Source organism: Wasmannia auropunctata, unplaced genomic scaffold (assembly GCF_000956235.1).
Source record: "Wasmannia auropunctata unplaced genomic scaffold, wasmannia.A_1.0 LD336035.1, whole genome shotgun sequence".
NCBI lineage: Eukaryota > Metazoa > Arthropoda > Insecta > Hymenoptera > Formicidae > Wasmannia > Wasmannia auropunctata.
In genome coordinates, this window is record NW_012026855.1 from 30,293 (window position 1) to 46,037 (window position 15,745).

The window sequence follows — 15,745 nt, forward strand, 5'->3', positions numbered from 1 at the left end:
ACACACACACACACACGCACACGCACGTACAAAATTTGTATTTGTAACAAAAAATTTATTTTATATCTATATATAATATAATATATACGCATATGTATGTATATGTAGCCGAATACATGCATGTTAAATAAATCTATTAATTGTATAGCGATATTAACTAAGTCAAAAAGATAATTTCTTAGGATCTGAAAGGCTCAAGTCCTGAATCATTTTTTTTCTACAATGCTCAATGAAGCGACTACTGTAGTAATTATTGCTTCATTAAGCATTGTAGAAAAAAAGATTCTTAAATAGCGTTCACTGATCATATAATGCTATTTCTTATAAAAAAATTAAGTCAAAAATTAATAATTCTAAGGATTCCCAGTAAATTTCAATTTTCAACAATTTGAAAGAAATAGGCTAATGGGAATCGGCGCGATAATTGTTGCGCAATGATAAATCTAGATTTTTTAGGTTCTTATAACACCACGTGGTCGCATATCGCGTGCATCTCCGTAGCTCAGAACTTAGTAGTAATCTAATAAATCGATGCTTAAAGCATCAAGTCCTATGAATTCTTTCTCGAAACTTCGAGACAACTAATAAATGCTAACTTGCATCTATATGAATCTGTAAAGAATTTATTGCGAAAAAATATCACCCCATGATCTCAGTCAGAAATCGAATCCGGATCTCCACGTTTGCCGGACGGGCGTCCTACCTTTAGATCACCGAGGCATGTGATAATATTCATCGCAATAAACAATCTAGCGCGTTTTCAAGCCGTGTTCTAATATATTCTAATATATACATATGTTTTTACACATATTTTCAGCCCGCGTAAATTCAATTAATAATTCTAAGGATTCCCAGTAAATTTCGACAATTTGAAAGAAACAGGCTAATGGGAATCGGCGCGATAATTGTTGCGCAATGATAAATCTATTATAGATTTTAAGTCAAACAGTTCTGAATTATTTTTCTGTATAATGCGCAATAAAGCAGTAGTGATTGCTTCATTGAGGATTATAGAAAGAGATTCTGAACTTTTCGACTCATTTTTTTTACGAGAAAGCTGTATAATTAGTGGACACTATTTAAGGTACACCATATGTACATACATATATAGGGTATATCTTAAATATAATATATACATATTAGGTACTCTCTTTTTTCACAGAAATCGATAGTAAGAAGTTGGAAAAAAAAATTATTATTCAAAGTCTATGTAAACTATCTAATGGTGGCATTTTGGTTTTTCGGAAATTACCGGAAAAATAAACTTGAGTCATGTATGAAATTTTTAATAGAAACATACATTATTGTATCGTTGGATAAATTTTTTAAAAATAAATAAGTCTTGTTTAAACTTTTTTTATATTGTTTCCAGTTTATTAGAAAATAAGCAAATGTTATACAATATGAGTTATCCATTTTTCTAGACCTTTAAAATTATTTAAATGAAAGATTTTAAGAGAACAAACCATAGGCAATGAATCAGATGATGGTTTGTGCCTTTAGAAATAATTTGAAGTGGAGAAAATTCTAGTAAATTTTTTAATTTTTAATTGAAATATAAGCGAGTAAAATATTATTTAATTAATTTGACAAGAAACCTCTTTAAATAAAAAATTTTTTAATATCTCTTATTATTAACAAAAAAGAATATTATTTCTTATTGGAGCATTTACTTAATTAAAAGAAAAATAAAAGGAAACTCTTTCAAATTTTTCTCTTAAATGCGTTCAAAATGCATATTTAAATTAGGATGAAGATATTTTAAACATCTTTTTTTCCATTTTTTATTGAGAAAATGGGCTAATTAAAAAATAATTTTTTTGTTAACCATTTGAGATATTAAAATTTTTTTATTTAAAGATGCTTTTTTTCAATAGACTTATCTAATATCTTACTTGTCTATGTTTCAATTTAAAATTGAAGAATTGACTATAGTTTTTCTCACTTCCTTTATAACTAAAAACACAAATAAGTACATCATCCAGCTCGTTACATAGAACTTAGCCTTAAAATTTTTATTTAAATTTTCTCGATAATTTTTGATGTATGGAAAAATGAATGACTTATAATCTATGATATTTCCTCATTTTTCTCCGATAAACCGAAGAAATAATGTAAAAAATGTTTAAATAATAACGCAGCTAAACCGTTATAATAAATAACATAAATAAGCAGAGAAGTGTTAAATACGATCGAGGCTGGATTTTGCTTCATAATATATATACGTAAATTTTAAATGCATTTTCAGTTATATAAACTGCACGCCGATTACTGTCAGAATTGCAACGCAATCATAAACCGTTTATGATCAGTTTATAATTGCGTTGCAAGTCCGACAGTAATCGGCGCACAGTTTATAGAACTGAAAATGAATTTAAAATTTACATAGAAATATTATTAGGCACTAAGTTCTAGCTTCGACCATATTTGACGTTTCTCTATCCGTAAAAATTGCTTGTTGTTAAAAGATTTATAAGATACTCCACTCCATTTGTTTTTATTTAAAATTTCAGACTTGACTCAAATTCATCTTACTATTAATTTCCGGAAAATCAAAATATCATCTTCAGATAACTCAGATAAGCTAAAAAATGATAATAAAAATTTTTACTCCGACTTCCGACAACTATCCGTTTCCGAGAAAAAAGGATGATCCGATACTATAATATAGTATAGTAAAACATCCAGTATTATATATAATATACACGCGCCTATGTAGGGGAGAGTTGCTGAATGCGTACCACTTAAGATATTTTTGGTTATATTTCACATTTGGTACTATTTAGAACTATTGCAAACGAACATTGAAAATTGTTGCTTGATGTTCAAGGCACCTAATATTACATGTTAAATCTTTCATTAATAGCAAATTAATTTGTTCTAAGCTTTTTTGTAACATGCTGTCAAAAGCACGATTCAACAAACCGATCGCCTAAATCGTATCTGTAAGTTTTATTAATAGTACCTCCTTCTATTGAATTTATGAATGAAAATAATTAAAAACACAAGATTGATAAAAGAATTATGAATTAATACCTACTTTAATTGTTTATCAAACAATAGCTGTTTTGCTTACGTAACACGGTTTTTTCCTCTACAGTTTTGCTACAGAACAACTTCGATTGTGTTAAAACAAATAATGTTGATTATGTCATGTGGTCTAAAGATAAAGATACATTAGTGTTCCTAAATTGTACCGATATAAGAACTCTTATGCTTGGTTAGCTTAGGTACGATTTAGGAAACTTGACAGAGATGATAAAGATATTGATATAATTTTATTGATATAATTTTTATAATAATTGTAAATATGTATATACAATGAATGTAAAATATGTTATCATAAACTTTCTTTTAGGAAAAAATAACGATTCAATTAAAAATTGCATGATTACATTAGTATTAGCTATATAAATTGATCAAAAATTTACATCAATTGTATTTGATTTTTTTTAATGTTGATAGCATGCACAAAACAAGATGTAACCTGTTCATTTTTTGTCTATTTTATATATTTCTTATTTACTTCATATTTTTGTTACTATTGTAAATGTTGCTTCTATTAAGTGGAATATAAAATATTGAAGAGGTACGCTTTATGAGACCGGTACGTATTTGGCAACTCTCCCCTATAAGTATTTATCTTTCTTGTAAATTTTACATAATTATTAATCTAAAATTTAAATAGTCATAACTTAATGAAAAAAAGTCATACGATCACGAACTAAAGTTCGTTTGAAATCTCTTGAATTACATTTTCAGATGCCGTTAATTAAGATTATATTTTCAGGTAAATTGCGGTTTATTTAGAAACCAGTTTTCTTTTGCCACAGAAAATATTAAAAATGTCAAAAACATCATTTTTGGCCTTTTTCATTTCAATTTATTCAAAATCCTAACGCTAGACAAATTCTGCCAATAATATCGTGTTCAGCGCGAGAAAAATCTTCGGAAAATGTATTATCATACTTCAGAGAGAATTTTGTTGTAACACTATGTTACAATATTACAATATTTCTTTTTCTCTTTCTTGTTAGATCTTATTGCGAAATAAATAAACTCGCATTTCAGACTCCGGCGAGAGCAGCGTCATTTCCCCGGGTCTGCCAGAGCGTTACAGTCCTCTGGGGGCGACGGGATCCACGTCCAGCCACGATCCTTACGCCTCCCGATCGGTCCAGGAGTGCCCGGTACCCCTCTGCAGAGGAATGCCGACGGATTTCCCTCTAGCCCGATCACCGTACCTGACCGCGCTCGGGAATGGTCATCCGCATTTGCTGGGTCAGGTGCAGCATCAGCAGCAGCAGCAACAGCAACAGCCGCAGCAACCGCAGCACGGCAGCAAACCGCCGCGTAGTCTCGGACTGATATGTGTGGTCTGCGGCGACACTAGTTCCGGCAAACATTACGGGATACTCGCCTGTAACGGCTGCAGCGGCTTTTTCAAGAGGAGCGTCCGACGAAAGCTGATATATAGGTGAGTCGAAGTTTCAATAAACATTATCAGTTAGAATAATAAAATAAAGATAGGCTCAATAAAGTAACAAAATAAAAATAAATAAAATGTGGACTATGAGCCAGAGCTGAATATTTAATGCCCTAAGATTAGTTAAAGTATATTAAAAAAATATAATCAATAACACATACGTTTCAACCTACATCAGATCATTCTCAATGTTACAAATTAAAGCTAGAAATTTAAACGAAAACCAGTTATTGTAATATAAAGGATCTGTACATTATTAAATGTTGTAACAATATCAAAAACGGAAATTCAAGCGCAGAATAATTGCAATGGACAGTCGTCGTGAAGAAAAAGACAAAACGTACATGGTCCTCCCAAATTTGAAGCAGAGACCAGAGGCGAAATTCGTCATTATAAAATTGAAAGTCAGTAACATTGTAAAAGATCTAGTCGCTGAATCCAGGAGTCCGTACATCTTCACAATTTTTTTTCTTTTTAGACTAAATTAACATTTTTAGAGATTGTAACAGCTTTGAGTTATATGTCTAAACTTATGAAAGTCAAAATGGTATAAGTCATCAGTTAGATTCGTAGAAACGTCTAGAAATAAATTATTATAAAAAATATAGAAAGTTTTTAATGATTTATTTTGACTTTAAATTAAATGTATTAAACTTGCATATAGAAACGTATACGACTACATTCACAAGGTTTCGCAAGTTTTCTGAAATCTGCACTAAATGAGCTCGGGTTACTTTAAATTTAGGCAAGTTGCGCGCGCGCCTATCTACACAGGGAATATAATTGGAATTAATTATTATTCATCCAACGGCGTCTTAATTCCTTACATAAACATAATTCTAATCACAATGTAATAAGCAATATAGATATAAAATCGTCTTCATTGCAATTACGAGTAGAATTTTAATCGATCAAGCGTTGAGCAAAAACAATGATTTTGTTTTCTACAATACGGAAGATTGTACGATATAAGAACAGCATTTGTGCAAGGTACTGCATGCAAACGGATAACAATATTCGTCACGGTCAAACGTCCCTCGCGCGCGATAGTTCATCGACGCACTCGTTAACAGTCCGGCAACTCAATCCGTGATGGGGAAAGAATTGTAACACCGCACGGATGGCGGTGTATGTATCAGTTTCGGCTTTCGGGGACGGTCGAGCACGACGCCGCTTTGCATTTCGGTCACGAAACCGAGCCTGTTCATTTTTCAAAAAGCACGCTCGCACGGAGGGTTAATAGCTTGCGTATCGAGTGCGCTGTGGCGCGCCTGCGTGTCCCTGCAGGCGCGGATCGGGCGGGACAAGTGAGACCGGGACGACCGATTCCGACTCGCGCGCGCGAGAGGGATCCGATGGAGATGGATGGTCGTTCCCGGGGGACGGTAATAGTTCCTCGTACGCGCCACCGGCTTTGCCACCGATCCGGATACCCGGGTATAACTCGTCGCCGATGCGGGGCGCGGCGGCCATAGCGGCAGCTCTCAGGGTTAGGCTCTCGATGGGCCCCCGGCGGATTCGACATTATACCATCCCGCGTTGTGGCCCGGGCATTAAGATGAGTTTACTCTACTTGGCCCACATGGCTCCGCTCTCGATGCTTAACTCGATATTAACCCCGGAATATGAGCGGCCATCGATAATCTCTCTCTTCAATTTCAAGACTGCATACATATAGGATTCTAATTAAAATATAAAGAAATCTATAAAACCTAAAGCATTGTAAAATTAACTAAACAAAAGTAATGATAATCAACGGTCAAAGACGAACAATTCAAGGTGTTAAAAACTTTATTCTTCAATTTTCTAACATAAAACGTAACTATGTCGTAACAAAACTATACGATTGAGAAAGATCCAAGTATAAGAATCGAAACTAGTTTCGTTACGTTTTATGTTAGAAAATTGAAGAATAATATTTTCAACACCTTGAATTGCTTGTCTTTAGTCGTTGATTACCATTACTTATTGTATTACAATAACGAGCGGGTTATAATTTAATTTAAAAAACTTGCTTGCAAATATTATTGTAATAAAATTGTTCTGATAAAATCAAAAGTTACATAGAATCACAATAAAGCCAAAAATCACTTTCATTTGTACAACATATGTATATTCATAATATGCATACTTGACTGATAAAAATGTTTAATAGGAAAAAAGACACGTTAGATAACGAAAAAAAATAATGTTTAGTAAAAATCAGATATGTTATCTCAAGCGCCGAATGCTCTCAGTTTTCGCTTTTAGACGTGCACGACAGAAGCGAGGAAAATGCTTTGTTGTTGAAGCAGCGACATTTGCGTGCAAGAGTTCAAGTGCGAGCCCCGCGGGAGCTCCATGCGAACATTTCGGCCGTTCTTATCCACGCACGATGCACTTAATTGCATCTAACCGATCCGTGAGGATTTGTGCTAATCCGGCGATTGTGGACGGCGCGCCGTCGCAGCGCATCGCATCGGGACGCATCTGTCGCATCTCGTTCCCCTCACCGCGGATAATTGGTTATCTGTGCGGAGGCTCTTCAGTCTTTACCGCGTTATAGCTGCCCGACGAGAGCGAAACGGCATTCTCTCGGTTTTCTACTTTCGCAAACGATAAAATTAAACGTCGACCACTGGATGTAGATATTGCTTACTTGTGCAATACACACGATAACATATAAAATTTTAAGAAAATGTACAATTGAATTTAATAATTTTTTGACGCTTTAATACTTTTGTAAACAAATGTCATATTTTGCAATATTTCATTTATTTTAATACATAATTTACTTGAAAAATCAGCTCTAAATTCATTCAAAATTTACATCTTTTATATTTTACGACTTATTGAAGCAACAATACAGTCGAACCTCGATAATAATTCGAATCTCAAAAAAACAGAAAAACACTTAAAATTATAGAATTTTCGACTTATCGAAATTTGAGTAAAAGAGAGTTAACATATAAAAATTCGACTTATGGAGGTACGAGAGTTTATAATTTTTCGATTATAATGGCTTTTAAACGAAAAAAAATCAATATTTGACAGTGAATTATTTATTGCGTACATATAATAAATGTAATCATAAAACAAAATATCAGACTGTTACTCATAGTTACACATAGCTACAATTTCGAATGATAGAGGCAGCGGCAATAGAAGTTCGACTTATAGAAGTGAACTTCAACTTGTAGAGGTCTGGCTACTTTAAAATTCGAGTTGCAGAGGTAAAATAATACATCTAAATACCTGACAAATAATTTGAGTTAAGATTATAGATTTATTTCAATTTGTAGAGGTTTTCCGCAGTGGAGCGAAAAGGAATGAACAAAATTTTTTTATCTTATAGAGGTTTTCGAGTTGTAGAGGTTTGAGTTATCAAGGTTCGACTGTATATAAGGAATTGTTATTTTGTAGTCATCAGCTTAATTGTTAAATCATTAAATGGCAATTTTAAAAAATCGCACTTATTATGCTCGTTCTTCCCACAAAGTACACTCGCCGCGTATGCGAGAATAAATATCGGAAACTTTCTGCCAGCGATTGTCGCCAGGCCATTGTTAACGCGATTTTAACAAACGTCAGTCACAAGGAGCCGAGCGCTATCTTGTCCTGAGGCGGTGTAACACGAAGGACGAACGTCGACCGAACCGGTCTCCCGGCGTGGTGCCGCCGCGTCAGCGGGGGGTTCGTCGTGCAAATTGATTTGCGTTCACACCCCAGCGGATCCGCAGGGCGCGAGAGAGACTAGCGCCCCTTCCGCGCGCGGACCCCTCTCCTGTATTCACCCTTCAGAAGCACATCATACATTTATTTACGCATCTCTCTGTTCTACGAGCGGCCGGCATTGTTCGCCTCATTGAATTACCGGAAGCATGTGCTGCCGGTTATCACGCCCGTCGGCCGCCCTACTTCGCGTTGTCGGATGCACGTTGTGGATGCGCTGGATATGTGTTGTTTATTGCTGATATCGTCAGCGAAGCGTCAGGCTCGTCGTAACCCTTTAACCAATAAGTCTCCGTTAAACGATCTTTCTGATGTAACGTGATGTTATGAATGCTAAGAGAAAATAAACGACGCGTATTAAGCCGTATAATACATTGAAGAAGATTATAAATAATTGATGTAAAAAATACAGTTTTTATTACTACTAAAGAGCACAAAGGTGAAAATTCATAATTTCTTTGAACAATCCACTGCGAGAAGAAGACAATCACATTATATTATTTATTATTATTCTTTGAAAATCATATAGAATTATATATTTGATAAATTCTTAAAATTCTTCTTATCTTGTCAAAATTCTTGTTTTCGCTGGTAATAATAATCATTCTAAACTTGCATGGCGGAACTCTAACGAGTTCGTCATCCTTTGCAAGATCGATCGATCCTTGACGACGACGTTTCATCAACAATCGTCGTAACTCCGTAGCTTCTTGTCCCTCGCGGGAAGTCGGAGAAATTTGGGCGCACTTGTCGGAAATCCAGGGTGCGCACTCTTCGGGAGATGGTGTTAAATTCGATTACTTTCATTGTTAGAGATAACCCGGTTATCCCTCCGAGCTGACTAACGTAAAGAGGCGACTGTCCGGGGTCACGTACCTTCTTCTTATCCCTCTTAATCTCGTTCAATTCAACGACAGCGTCCCCGCCACTTCGTTGCCCCAACCTTAAAGGAGTCCTATTTTCCTCTCCCTGTTACACAGCACGGATATAAAACCGCACCGCTATGATTCGAGACCGAAAAATTTTTACGCAATGCAGTTCAAATCCCTAATATCACTGCGATCATTTTCTTCTTGTTAGTAACGCTACTTGCGAGATGGAAGATTTCAAAGTTTACATGTCAAAAGTTCTCGTGCGTGCATGGTAGGACATAATATTTGTTGACATAATAATATTTATTTATAATAAATTAAACGAATGTTATATCTTTTTTATACAGATGTCAAGCTGGTACCGGAAGGTGCGTTGTGGACAAGGCGCATCGAAATCAATGTCAGGCTTGTCGTCTAAAGAAATGTATGCAAATGGGAATGAATAAAGATGGTGAGTGTAACATATGTATTTTCAACTAATTTACGCAAAAAAAATCGAAATTTAAAATAAATTCAAAAACAATTAAACAAGTTAAACGGAAAGAAAGAAATAGGGATGAAGAATCAAGTAAAATCAAGAATTATGTATAAATATAAAAGCATTTAGTTTTTGTAAATCACAGTCGAACTTTTTAGTTTGAGATTTTTATCTAAAGGTTACAAGATACAAAGAATTTTAAAAATTATGATAAATAAAATACAAAATATACAATATAATAAAAACATAATAAAAAATATTTAAAAAAGAATATACATATGTCACAGTTTGTTAAAAAATTGCATTCTTTTGTTGAGTACAATATGTAACAATATTAATAAAAAATAAGGATTAAGAATTTATCATAACGAGGTCCGTATCGCACGATAAATTTCAAATAAACGTACGCGATTTTCTGGATAAAAATCGACGCGTTGTTGCGACGCGATTCGATTCAATCGGAAGGATCTCCCCTTACGACATCGAGTTCGGCAATAAGAAAGTTATCAACGAGACGGCGCTGAGGGTCGAAGCGAGAACGCAGGAAGGGAAGAACAAGAGGAAGACGATGAGACAGGTGCGCGCCCGTGTCTCGCCGGGAGGCATTAAGAGTTGAATCGGAGGCTGTTCGGAGCACAGCCAGACTTCCGCTTGTACAAGCTCGCCCCGCCTTTATCCAGTTATTTATGTCGCGAACATAAAGGGTCCGCCCGAATTCCACTTCCCTGCCGCTGATTGATTCCGGCATTACCCACGAAAATGGATAATCCGCTGGATCCATAACTCCCATTCGGCGACAATGTCTCGGGAACTCGCAATGGGATCCCAATATCTTTGCGACGGTGATCGACGCGAGGCGATACCAACATGTCATTCTGATCGATTGATCGACCAATTCTTTCTTTTTAAGGAAAATATTAAAAGAAAGGGCGAGAGAGAGAGAAAGAGAGAGAGAGAAAGCAAAAAATTAAACCTCTAATATATAATAACATTATTAAGTAAACAATGCGACAAGTAATTGATAAAACGTGTTAGTAACTTGAACATAAAAATGATGCGTAAAATAATTAAGGGTCCATTCTACCTTGTGGCTCGAAAAAGAAAGAAATGTGATCAAGATCACACTTCATTGTTTTTACATTTTATTTGTACTTTTCTCTTTAATTTGTAATGTTTTAAAGTCAATTTATTGACTATAAGTCCTATGCAAAGTTCCGGTGAAGATGCTTTTCCGACTTGAACATGGCGCCATGCATGAAGGTCGCACCAGTCATCTAAAATTGTTAAACCAACGTTTTTCCTGTTCAAAAAAAATGTCTCTATGGAATAGACTACGATTATATCAATATCAATGATACTTTTTTTTAATCGCACACGGAAAGAACGATTTTGCTGGAAGACCAAAAAAAATCTGAAAATAATTTTTGTTAGGTCATCATCAAAATAATTTTGTTCGAAAGTCTAACTGATTGCTAAAATATCAAAACTTTTTATAGCAATGCTTATTATTTTTGAGTTTCCGACAAAATATTTTGATGATGACCTAACAAAAATTATTTTCAGATTTTTTTTTGGTCTTCCAGCAAAATCGTTCTTTCCGTGCAAAAATAAGAGCAAAATTTAAGACTAAAAATCAATTTTTTTTTTAAATGGCCGCCATTTTGTTAACTTTTATAAAGACATTCTTTTTAAACAGGAAAATCGTTGGTTTAACTCTTTTAGATGACTGGTGCGACCTTGACTACTTCACCCATGGCACCATGTTCAAGTCGGGAAGACTTCTTCACCGGAACTTTGCATAGAACTTACAGTCAACAAATTGACTTCAAAAAAATTACAAATTAAAGAGAAAAGCAACAAATAAGATGTAAAAACAATGAAGTATGTGATCTTGATTACGTTTTCCGAAAAAATTCCCAAAGATCGTCTTTTTTTCGGGCCGCAAGGTAAAATGGACCCTTAAAAACAGGGTTGTGCATCTACGCGTAAAATATAATACTCTACGTTTACGTGTAAACAACGTAAACTATTGTAAAAGTGTCATCTATGTAGACAGTCAGTAGACTATATATTTATTCATTTAATAAATATATATAATTTAACATTTATGTAAAAAAAAAACTATTATTTGAATAAGAAAAATTCTCTGGTTGCATTTTTAATCTTAATCTCGTAGTTAAATTAATGTTCAAAATACATCAAGAATATTCTAAAGATGTCGTGGTATCTTTAGCCTGTTCCTATGATACATTTTGAACATTTCTATTGTGGGTAGAGACTGCCTTATAATTTAATTCTTTTATATTCTATATATTAGTGATACGATTTACAATAGTCTACATGGTTTACAAGTCTAAATTGTCTATGCAACAAAAAGACCATGTAAACATCACGTAGATTTCACGTAAATAATCCGTGTAGACGTAATCTTGAAATCTACGGCACAACCCTGCTTAAAAACGACAAAATACACACACAAACCGTAAATAATATATATATATATATATATATATACATATATATGTATATATATCAGCATTACAATGAGCTATCAAGTATATCGGAAACTGAAATTCATGTAAGTGCTTGACAATAAGATTCTTACAATTTCTCGTAAATCCGCGCTCTTCGGATTTACGCGGGGAAGGCGACCGAAATAATTGCGACAAGCCGTATTACCGCGCGTGAAAGGCACGCTCTTGTGTGACAAGCACCGAAAAGGAGACTCGTGGCGTCCGCCGTGCTTTAATGGACGCGCGATTAGGGCACTCATTGCCGCGCCGTTGCCGGGCGCAATTTTTCCCGGCTTCCCTTTTAGCAGCGGCCCGGCGACGGGCGCGCAGTAATTTCGTAATAATAAAAAGCGTGTCGGCTCGCTTTACCTCCGGCGTACGGCCTGCTGGGCGGCTTAATGGGGTCCTCTTGCTTCGTCGGACCTCTCCATTTCTTCTCTCTCTCTCTCTCTCTTTCTTTCTCTCTCCTTGCCGCTCTCTCGCAGTCCTCGCGGCATGTCTCACACCAGGAAAAGATAAACGCCCCGTACGCTCTGTTTAATTTGCATGCACCTCGCTGCGAGAGGCCGGCCGCCCTGCTTTCTGTCCACCCCTTTCCTCCGATTTCTTCTTCGCTCTTTTAATCGACCCTTTGGTCACTCTTGTGTAGGTACATTCTTTATCAAGATTTTTGTTTAATTCTTAACGCAGTGGACAAAAAATCTTCTTCACAATTCTAACTTATAAATTCACTATCGTGTTCTCGTAAATTTGTTCTCAATATAATCATGGAGTAAATATCACAACAGATAAGAAAATAGTGCCATTCACATAACATTAGCATATGATGCAAATCTTAAATATGATAAAATGTAACGAGATTAAAAAACTACGACTATTTTTATGTATGACTATTTTTCTGTAGTTCGATTTTTGCAATGACATTACATATGTGTTATAAAAGTCGATCATTATCATTAGCTAACAGTCATTAAAAGCATAATACTCTTGCTCATGTCCACAAGTATGATTCCATTGTTATCCCTTGTAACATTTTTTACGCGGATTCAGTCGACCGTGCAGATTGTTTCTCTCATTTGCATCGACGGCGCACCACGGGAGAGCCGCCCTTTGCCTTACATCATCCCGCTCGTCTCTTTCTGGCTATCTCCATCGGCGAAGTCGCGAACGGGCGCAGGACGGCACCCCCGAAGGGTTGCGAACCGGGTCTCCGCGTGCGCATCGGGCGGTCGGCCGCGCACGTTGCATACGTTTATTTCTTCCAATTAACCCTTCGGGGATTCGTCGAAGGCCACGCGACTGTCGCTAACGACCGCAGTGTTTACGGCAGCGACGAAGAGAACGAGTACCGCGCGCGCCGCGGTAAACCGCACGAGCGTGAGCTTGCAAATGCGCTTGATTGGCTCACGTGAATAAAAACGACGCGACGCTCTCTCGCGTTAACCCTTGCGATCCCAATCGTTTATTTCTGCAAGTTATTTACGGGACATTTTAGAAAAAAGAAACGCGGCACAAGGTGTATCCCGGCCGTCCCCATGTAATACTTTTTTCACATAGGGCGACATGGATTATTTAGATTTTCTTTAACAAAAGCGCAGAAAAACCAGTTCATGTTTTTGTACGTGATATAAAAGATGCGAAGGAACTGCGAGCGATTAGATTGCGTATCTACATAAATGAGATTTTTTATCACTGACTTTCATACCATTACTTTTATGTTGTGAAAACGTACTCATATTGACATCTTTATTTTGAGAAGTTTATATACACATATACAGAGTTGGACATATTTTAAACACTTGTATTTAAAATACAGTATTTGAAATACAATTGTATTTGTATTTTGTATTAAAAACAAATTATTTAATGTATTTTGTATTTCAAATACAATTTTAATCTATTTTGTATTCGAAATACTAAAGAAACTATTGATAAAAATCCTTGATAAAAATTAATAAGTAACTTAAATTTTTCTCATATGATGATTAGCGAGTAATTATGTTCGTCAAATTTTAAATATGTCAAGTCATCAAAGTCAAATTTCGTAATCCACATAAGTAAATAGATTTCTCGTACGGTTGATACAGGACAATAAAACTGTTAAAGAATGTAAAAGAGTAAAACTACTTTTCTTTCTCTCTTTAAAAATGGTAAGGTGACTGTTGGAAGAAAGGGGAAAGGGAGTTTAACATTATATTATTATCATAATTAAAAGATTAAATTAAAAAGTATTTCATATTTCAAATAAAAACTTTTACAAGTATTTTGTATTTTGTATTTCAAATTGAAAGATTGAAAATATTTTATTTTTTGTAATTCAATTATTAAGATTGACAGTATTTTGTATTTTGTATTTTAAGTACTTTAATGATGTATTTTGCCCAGCCCTGTGTATATAGTGTACTTATCATTAACATTGTAATAATCATCATCGTCATTATTATATATCAAGAACCTTTTTTCGTCCTTTCACATGGATGATCGGTAAATGAGACTCTTGGGCGGTCGTACACTGCGTTACGTACTGCAAACAATAAGCGTCGCTGGTTTGCTACGTGCCCTGTTGAATTCACGCGTGTCAGATGCAGTCCGTCGGCGTGATATAACATGGCGTTACGTGAGTTTGACGAGAGGGCGGCAGACAACCGCAAACCCCCGTCGTTTCCCACCACCCTGTGAATCCGCTCGACTAATGTTTCAATAATATTTCAATCATCCACGAGCAGCACAATGTTTCTATTGTTCGCCGACCTAATCGCCATTTACAACATGTTCTCGCTCGAGGAATTGCCGTTTTTTTTTTCAGAAAAAGAACAAAAAAAATTTTTTAAGTGATCGAGCGACACAATAAATATGTATCGTAGAAATTTCACCACTCTCTGATTTCTCTTGTTTCAATCAATCGGAAAAATGATTCGGTTTTTAACGAAATACGAGTTTTGTCAATACTGCCATGCGCTTTTATTTATCACCTTCTCCACATTGTTGCGTAATAATTAATATACAATATAGAGAATATAGTTATTACTTTTATAGCTACATAATTATGTCAAATATTATGTGTACACAACATAACAGTACTTATGTTAAAAACATATTACATTAAAAATTGAGTTCGACAAAACATAATTGGCATACCAATACAATTTTGCACAAGGGTTCAAAAAATATATTTATACAAATAATGGAAGTCTAATTGACATGAGGAAGAATGCATTGAGATATATTGCAAAAATTTGCGGTAACTGATGACAACTTGATGATTCATCGATCACTGAATTTAAGAAGAAACTTTCAATCGTTGCACCTGCAAAAATACACTCACTACGCCAATCACTGATTAAAAACATCAAATTCAATGTAACTTTACTAATATATTCATTTATGGATAGAATGACATTACGCATATCGAAAATCAAAATATAATACATCTTTCAATTTTTGAGTCATTTTATAAGGAAAATAAGTTTTATTTACAGTTTACATAATTTATATAATAGTATTCTTAATAGTTAATTAATTAAAAACATAAGTAATTAATGGCTATACAAATTTTAATTAAGTTTTAATACAATTTTGAATCATATTTTACTATTTTTTGTATTATCGGTGGACCATATCATAACTTTATAGATTAAATTACAACACAACATAGTAAAATTTAAAACTAACTTCACCTTAACAA

General features: G+C 34.9%; 1 protein-coding gene across 1 annotated transcript in view; it reads left to right on the forward strand.

Annotated features, from left to right (window-relative positions):
• LOC105452275 (photoreceptor-specific nuclear receptor-like) overlaps positions 1–15,745 on the forward strand; it is a 40,396-nt gene that overhangs the window by 9,312 nt on the left and 15,339 nt on the right. Inside the window, exons 3-4 of the mRNA XM_011693246.1 lie at positions 4,072–4,477; positions 9,417–9,520. Of these exons, the coding sequence (XP_011691548.1) occupies positions 4,072–4,477; positions 9,417–9,520 (510 nt within the window). The remainder of the gene's footprint in view (positions 1–4,071; positions 4,478–9,416; positions 9,521–15,745) is intronic.